The 9260-nt window shown below is 36.5% G+C and overlaps 1 protein-coding gene across 1 annotated transcript in view; it reads right to left on the minus strand.

The window, feature by feature from the left end:
- LOC134677910 (TBC1 domain family member 1) overlaps positions 1 to 9049 on the minus strand; it is a 120979-nt gene extending 111930 nt beyond the window's left edge. Inside the window, exons 1-3 of the mRNA XM_063536356.1 lie at positions 8862 to 9049; positions 7329 to 7417; positions 6223 to 6328 (exon numbers count right to left, since the gene is read on the minus strand). Coding sequence (XP_063392426.1) covers positions 6223 to 6328; positions 7329 to 7417; positions 8862 to 8981 — 315 coding nt within the window. The 5' untranslated portion in view covers positions 8982 to 9049. The remainder of the gene's footprint in view (positions 1 to 6222; positions 6329 to 7328; positions 7418 to 8861) is intronic.
- Between the last annotated feature and the right edge of the window lie 211 nt (positions 9050 to 9260).

Consider the following 9260-nt stretch of genomic DNA (forward strand, 5'->3'; position numbering starts at 1 on the left):
TCTAATTTACATTCATTAAGTTGAGTAACTAACACAACTAAAAATTATGTTTGTCCTTTCAGTTCGCTTTTTCGCAGTCGTGTTTTTTAATTTTTAATTAATTTATTTTTGTATTTTTGACGTGATAACGTCTTATAAATCGATGAACGCCGGTAGCATGTACGAAAAGGTGTCACGTTGTGGACAGATCTCCATGGTAACGTTACGGCCAAAGTATGCCATTTTTCGACAATGTTTTCTTATGGCGTTATCACGCAAAATTATCGTCAGTAATCCGACTTTATAGACAACCATAATAATTTTTTTTGTCTTGAAAAAGGCTGGAATCGTATATTTTTTTATTCTAGACCATTAAAGAACTAAGTGTAATATTTAGGTATACTAAAATAATTTTTCACATTAACAAGTTAGCAACTCCTATATTTAGACGAAAACCAGCTCAATGACCCTACAAGCCTACAACACATCCGATACACTGAATGTCATTTGATTTCCCTGGCGTTGTTTTGATGGTGCGTCGAAAACAACGCGCAGTTTGATAACGTCGATTTGTTCCCTAAGCACTACTTGATGGGGAAGCAACTACATATTAAGTAAGTGTAGTGCAGTAGTTACTTAGTGAGTGAACAATATAATAACAAATCGCATTTGTCATGTCATGCTTAAGTGAGTGATGGTAGTGACAGTAGCTACGAAGAATAATATTTTTGTTTCTGAGTTATGGATGTTTTGTATGTATATATAGTTATATGTTATTTATATCATCGTCTAGTATCCATTATACTCGTAACCATAACACAAGCCTTAATGAGCTTACTGTGACTAGGTTGATCTTTGTAAAATTGATTATAATATTGATTTTATAAGTATGTTTATACGTCAGAGTTATATTTGGTAACGACACCTATTATTTACGCAATAAAAGAAAATAACTTTGACCTTCGTTTGAAAACAATACTACGTGTACAAATTATGTTTAAAAACATTGTTTTGGCAGTTAAACTATGAACCTAAAATAATACAAATCTTGGCGCGTTTCGTTCTACGTCAACACAACAGTGCGTGCGTTTTAGCGCGAAATAAAAAAAAATACGCAAATTACCTACCTATTTGTTAATAGATATATCGGCTCAAATAAGTAAAAGTTGATCTTTATTTTCGTAATAAGGTTCCATATATTGTGACGATTAAAAATAATTTAATGCTCGCTGAAGGAAAATACTTACGCGGTAAAATTGTACTATCAATCCTTTACACCATCACTACGACATTCATAATGAAAACATTTGATTCGCTCACTCAAAACTCTTAAAACTAACACATTTTATAACAAAAACAACTTCGTGCACAACTCTAATGTGTGTTTTATTTCGAAAATATGTAATTTTAAAACGCGTATAATCACACTAAATAAACATACTGAAACTGTTCCATAAGTGGAAATATATTAAGTCCATTTCACAAGCCGCCAGTATTAGGACGACTCCGAGCCAGAATTCTAAATTTGAAATTTGCGAGGCCGTTCGAAACACGGCCGTCTGGTGCCCTAGCGGATAACACACTGAATTCAACATGGCGTCTTGGCACTGTTTCCCAGTCAATTAATCACTTATTAAATTAATTTACAGACACTGTTGTTTTCGTTTTTGTTTGGAAAATGTTGAAATTGTAACAAGATTTTAACAATTATAAGTGGTTACTAAAAGTAAACAAGGGATTTTACGAAACCTTTTAAACTTTTTTTTAATTTGCAGCTGACGTTAGAAATAGCGCTAAAGGTTTTTTTTTACTTAATTTCACTATTTTCAAGAATGAACTGTCACTTTTTAGAAATATTTATTATAATTTTGTTTTTGTTTTTTTTTACTAGCAAAATAAAATAATGTATCACCAGTAACGCTGGTCAGTTTGGACTAATCAAAGTCATACCGAGCACTATTTAAAGCCAAGGATATGATATTGTAGATCGACACTACATAATCAATATTTATAATTATAGTACAGGTTTTTGAATGTCAATGTCTATTAATAAGCGTGGAATTATTATTTTGATCGTTGATGTGCATACGGATCATGTTGAGATAGGTCAGTAATTTAGTAACTAAGTAGTTCATTTTATTTTGGTAGCATTCGTATGTTTTGAACATTTTCATTCATGCGTATTTTATAGGTTTTTCAGGAGTTTTTTTTGTCGAGCGGCCAGCGAAAGGTTATGGGACACATTAGCTATATGACAGTCGTTATCTATCAAATAATATACCTATATAGGTAACCCACTTAGGAAACAGACTTCTGTTTTATTTTTAAGAATTCCATTTATATAAGTTTGTTCATGAAATAAATATTATTATTACTATTTGTAAACTATAAAAATGCACGCATAAAAGTTTAAAATATTTTCGTTGTAATTTTAGATCTCAACCGTGCACTTCACAGCGTCAACTTATTGCAACTTTCTGCAAATTTATTGATGTATTTTTTCGTATTATACAGAAGGCAAATGAGCAGACGAATCGCCCAATGGTAAGCAAATATCGTCGCCCATGGACACCCGCAACACCAGACATCCTCGAAATTAATATTTTACGGTCTAAGCCGTAAAAAACTCGTATAATTAATATCGTTCCTTAACCACACTATGTAAACACGGCTTAGTGAATCATCCTAACTGGCATAGCTTATTCTAAAACAGCCAGTACAGTTTAAAGGCGTCCGATAGCTGGCGTCGGCGGAGCGGCAATACGTACAGGGCTATAACCGCGAAAAACGAAGTTCGCAAATTGCGGGCATTTTTCTTTGTCACTCTAATTACGCCTTCATTGGAGTAAAAGAGAAAGATCCCCGCAATTTGCGAATTTCGGTATTCGCGGTAGCCCCTCAGGGGTGTCATTATATGTAGGTAAAATCCGTCATACGCGTCCGCGCCAGAGGGGCTATCGCCAAAACCGAAATTCGCAAATTGCGGGGATCTTTCTCTTTTACTCCAATGAAGGCGTAATTAGAGTGACAGAGAAAAATGCCCGCAATTTGCGAACTTCGATTTTCGCGGTTATAGCCCAGTTAGCGGTGCTAATACTATGTTTCCTCAACCCTCTCACCCGCTGGCCCGCTAACTAGCGGACGCTCAAATAGAGCCGGACCAAGCTAATCCTGTGCTTGAAGACCGACCGACCGACCGACTAAACAAGCGACAAAATGAGGAAACGCCTGATAAACGTCAAATTTTTAGGGTTCCGTACCCAAAGGGTAAAACGGGACCCTATTACTAAGGCTTCGCTGTCCGTCCGTCCGTCCGTCCGTCCGTCTGTCTGTCACCAGGCTGTATCTCACGAACCGTGATAGCTAGACAGTTGAAATTTTCACAGATGATGTATTTCTGTTGCCGCTATAACAACAAATACTAAAAACAGAATAAAATAAAGATTTAAGTGGGGCTCCCATACAGCAAACATGATTTTTGACCAAAGTTAAGCAACGTCGGGCGTGGTCAGTACTTGCCTACTTGGATGGGTGACCGTTTTCTTTTTGCATTTTATTCCGTTTTTTTTTGCTTTATAGTACGGATCCCTTCGTGCGCGAGTCCGACTCGCACTTGCCCGGTTTTTTGTGAAACTTTTCAACAACAATGACTGCAGGTGCTTACTCATAATTGTGTCGGCCAAGTTTCCTTATTTATAATGATTCAATATTTTTGTATTGAATAAACTAGGTATTTTATCCTTTGGCCTTCATCACTCTACATAAGTATATTTCAACGGTCTGCACCGTAATATACTTAATACTTAATGAGTATACGGAGTATACCTGCATGTACAAAGGTAAACGTACTAGCGCTCGACATGCTAATGCCCAATAGATGACACCTTGCTGTCACCTCTATTGACAATGACTTAAGTTTCAAGATGACATGTACTGGGACCGCGTCGAGCACCAGTACGTTTACCACTGTAACTCTCAGCTTCGATATGTGTAAAATCATAAAGTTGAATTTAATTCCCAAAGTTTTTTTTTTAATATTGTTAGTTTTTCTTGGCAGGACCAAGACTGTGTTTACCCAATTTCAAATTCAAAACATAGTTATTCAAAAGTGCATTATATTAGGTGATGAATAAACTTGCATACAATGGGTATGCGCTGCGGGTTACTGACACTACTGGACAAAAATAAATTGCACCGTTCAGGCTTAGATGTGCTGGTAAATTTGGTAACTACTGTAAAGTCGGGTTACTTTAGCCCTGGAGGGCCATTGAGATATTTGAGATTTACTTGGACCTGGTTATATTATTGCACTATAATTATAGAAATATGCCATGAGGTTGGTTCTGGCTAACCTTTGACGTTTTTATGTTTTTTATTAGACCCTTTTAAATGAGGTTTTCAGGTGGGTCAAAGTTACCCTCAATTGGGTCAAAGTAACCCGAGTTTACGGTACCTAACTTCATATTATTACTTCACGATAGATTATGCCACAGAGAACGCGTAGCGTAGTGTACCTAAAGGATGACTCACGCTAGACCAGGCCGTGCCCGGGCCCAGGCGTCCGACATGTAATTTTCTATGACAGCTGATCGGTGATCACGTGGTGCTTTCCATAGAAAACGAAGCTCCGGTACGGCTCCGGTCCGGTTTCGCTCGAGTCATCCTTAATAGAGTTTGTGTGGAAAGAGAAGAGTCGTAGAATGTATGGATACCAATACTCTTCTCTTTCCAAACAGACTCTACATTAGAGATGCACCGGATATCCGGTTACTATCCGATATCATTATTTCACTATCCGGCCGGATACCCGATAGTAACATTGCTTGATTTCGGAGTAAACGGATTGGATTATTTGGATTTAAGAATCAGATACGGTCATATTCGTACTTGTTCATTATTTTAAAACAATTTAATCATTCCACTGACTTGCACGCACACTCATTTCGAACCTAGAAATGAGTCCGCGCGAACGTTTACTAGGAAACAGGTCAAACCTGCAGAATACGCACCTGAAAAACCGAAATGTAGGTATAGTTCCGTCAGCCGAATATTCGGCGGCCGGATACCAGATATTCGGCCGATGGTCAGGCCGAATATCCGGTATCCGGCCAAACAACTATCCGTTGCATCTCTACTCTACATCTCACTATTCTCACTACAGATTGCTACAGAGAAAGCGCTGTTTCATCTAATCTGTGGTCTATGATAAAATCGGTGATCTATCAAACATATTATTATGGCGTGACGCACGCGGTGATAGATCATCTACAAACAACTCGAATGCATAACAAAATGTAACTATGTATACAAAATTAATTAAAAAATAACATATTATAGGTGTACAAAACATACTTTATTTTCCAATTTTGTTCGTAATTATATGAGATATAAAGTTAGACCAAAAAAGTCTGAAGATAGTTTGATAGCCCACGCAATGCAAGTGTTATTTTAAACGTCAAACTTCTATGAAATTATGACGTATAAATAACACTTGCACTGCGTGGGCTATTAAAAAAGCTGCAAACTTTTCTTGGTCTTACTCTAGATATATAAAAAGGTAGGTATAGGTAAGGTCATAATTAGACAGTTGGATCCGAAATAAATATTTTTGTAACCTATTAATTAGATTATTTAATATGAAAAAACATTTTAATATTATTATTTTTTGCAGATACACAATTTAGCAATATTAATGTTATTTTTATTTTACTAAGTTTCGACAAAGTTATACCTTGAAAAATATACCTACCCTGTAAAAACACATGCCCAATCTTGCCACGAGCTCCCGGATAGTTGGATATTTTCACAAAATTGTGTCGCCAAAAAAGAGGCCAAGTCTTTTGACCTAATTAGGTTATGCATATCATCAGAACAGAATCTACTTACGTCGAAAACGATGGCGCATTTCATTAGGTAAATGCAGAGATAAGTAATAAGGGATCATTCATTAATTACGTCACCATTTCTAGGTTTTTTGAACCCTCCACCCATCCTCCACCCCTCCTTGTCACACTTGGTCACATATTTGAAAATGTCGACTTATTGTATTATTAATATTTTGTCAAAATATTCTTGATAAAAGAATTATTAGTCATTTTATAACACATAATCAATTAGGAAAGAAAATTAAACGAATAAAAACGACTATCAACGAGTAAACAAAAATTTAAAAAAATCGGTTAAGTAGGTATTGATGAAGTGACGTCACAAATTTTCTTGACCAACTTGACTGGTGAGACTTACCTCTTGGACACTGTTCGCTTTGAAGAGGTAGCAGTGCAGCAGGGCCTCCTTCTCATTGAGGAGTAGGTAGAACAGCTCATCAGGTCTGCCTGGTACTTGGCTCGCCCTGCCAAAAAGTTTTAAGTGCAGTAAAAGATAGGTAAGACTTTTTTTATACTAAAATAAAAGGTACCCGAGCGGAAAAATCCGGTGCTTATTTTAATGACAAAAAATACTATTAAGTACCTAGCGGTTTTTTTTTTGCTATAAGTATAAGCTATCTTTTCCAGACAACTTTGTTGTATATTTAAATAGGTAGATATTAATTAATATACAAAGAAAACATAAAAAAGTAAGTAATAACTAAAAAAATAACTATATTAAAGCACCTACTATATATTAAGCAAATTGAAGTATGTATAAAGTAATACTAATAATCAAGTATAGGATATTAACAAGAATAGGAGGTAAATGGATGCAAACAGCAAAAGAAAGAAACAAATGGAAAGCTATGGAGGAGGCCTACGTCAAAGGGCGAGTCAAAGTGACGTTCCACGACAAAAGGTACCTTATGGCGGCTGGCGCTTACGTCGCATAGCGCCGCAATAATATTGGAGCGACGTTAATAATAGCGTTAGCGCTAACCGCCATGAGGTACCTTTATTCGTGGGACGTCACAAATTAATATACCGGGTGTGGCCTGTAATATGAGCAAAAATTTTAACTGTAGGCTGTACTCCTCATACAGGCCAACATTTGCTCAGCGACTTTTAAAAATAGCTTGTGGTTTGATTTTAAAACACTTTAAAGTTTATTCTAAGACGCAATGTATTGCGAATTTTGTTATGTTTAAGACGTGACAAGCAACGTCAATCACAATGATATGGCGTGGCGATGGCGTCCATTGAAGATAATATTTATTTTGTATGAAAAATAGGGACTCTAAATACTTCATAATTTTTAAAAGTTGTTGAACAAAAGTGTCACCGTTTGAGGAGTACAATCTATGTTTTATTAATTATTTGCTCGTGTTACAGGCCACACCCGGTATACTATGTACCAACTAACTTCAACTATAAAGGCTAATTAAGTAATTACAATTACAATTGGTAAGTATAAACTAATACCTGATGATATCCACCAGCCTGTGAACGATGACTGGCTCAAAGTTCTCGTTGTAAGCCTTAAGGCAGCCATCTTCTATCGTTATGCTGAGCTACAATAAAAAAAAATAAGATCATTGGCTAATTCCGTTATAGGGACTATTCCGTCCACGAGCGTATATTTCTTTGATTTTCAATCGTAGGAAATAAACCATCTTTTGATTGCTTTTGATTGCTGAAACTAAAACCAATGGGGTTGGCCGGCGGAAGTTTTTAGCAGATGGCGCCATCATAGCTTGCCCTGTCAATCCCTAGAATTGTGTCAATTTTTTGTTTTTTAATACCCTGGATGCCAGCCCTTTAAGCCAAATCTCATAGAAAAAGGGGCAAGCTATGATGGGGCCATCTATGCAAACGTTTGACAGTTGCCAACCCCATTGCCGCTTTGTCGATGAAATGGTAGAAAATGCCATGCAGCATTAAGTCCTTTTGTCACTGTTTATTTTAGCAATAAAGTTTAAATAAAATAAATGAAATTATCAATTTGGTCGTTGTTCGAGAAAAACGCTAGTAAACAAGTTCAAGTTCTTTATTATTTATTTATAAATAGTTCAAGTAATAGGACGGAATAGTCCCTATGACGGAATTAGCCACATTGACGGTTATATACTATAAACTACAGGATGTTACTGACCATCGGGCTTTAAATCCAGGGCTCGATTCTACTCGCTAAACTACACCGACCCCGAAATCCCGATTTTTTTTTTACTTTTTCATACATTTTGGCTGATCAGATGTCGACGTTTTCAATGGAAAAGCCAAAAAATTTTCCCCGATTTTAGAGTTGGTCCCATAGTAAAAGTAGCTCAGTTTAGCGAGTAAAATCAAGCCCTGGAATTAAAGCCCCATGGTCAGACACATACTGTATAACAGTCACAAATGTGTTCATAGGATAGTGGACGACCGCTTTTTCAAGTCTTCCGTATACTTAAACGTTTTTTTTTTCTACAATGTCATAAAACTACTAACGAAGTGTTTGTTTTCGTGTCGCTACCTTGAAAGAACAAGTTTTTAGTTTACAATTTTTAGTCGCAAAATGAATCGTGCACGGTAGAGAACAAGCCAAGTTTGTATATTCTTTCTCTTCTTAACGTTTTCTGATGAGTGATGATTCTAAAAGAGATTTTAAACTGCTTTACTCATGAATATGCTTCTCATTAATGTGCGTCCTACCCCTACCCTCGCCAGTGTTCGAGATAAGGGGGATAGAGATGGAAATAGTCACGCACACGCTAATCTAATTAGTTTGTACATGGAGAACTGGATGCGTAGCCAACGTGCAATCGTTAACGCTCCGTAGCGATTGTAGCGAACGAAACGCAACGGTCACTCTCGCACTAGTAGGGAAGAGTGATAGAGAGATGACTACGATACGATTGGCACGTTGGCTATGTTATTACGATTAATTACCATATACAGTAATTAATAAAATACTAATAACTTTAAACATTAACCTCAAAGTGGAAAATTACAAAACGATAATGCTGAAAAACTAACCTTATCGTTAGTGCCGCAAGTTCTAATTTCCTTCAACAGCCACGGGAGCATGACAGTTGACAGGCGGCGGTCTGTGGCGGTGAAGCCAAGATACGTGACAGCTGTCAAACGAGTCTTCATGGTTTTGTAGTGTTAGACAGATTTCGAGAACTCTTAGATTATTTAGTGGGCATCATGAAAGGTTTCGGCTGGAAAGAAAAAAACTATTAAACTTATGTAAAAGATACCTAGGTAAATAGTTATTTAGGTACAATACAAGTGCGGAAAGTAGGAAATTCGCATAAATTAAAACACAGACACAGACACGAGTTCCGAATTACCTATTCGCACGTGTATCGTACAACATTTTACAGTGCATATTGCTCTTTATATTTTCGACATAGACACGAAAAGTGCTTA

Source organism: Cydia fagiglandana, chromosome 27 (genome assembly GCF_963556715.1).
Source record: "Cydia fagiglandana chromosome 27, ilCydFagi1.1, whole genome shotgun sequence".
NCBI lineage: Eukaryota > Metazoa > Arthropoda > Insecta > Lepidoptera > Tortricidae > Cydia > Cydia fagiglandana.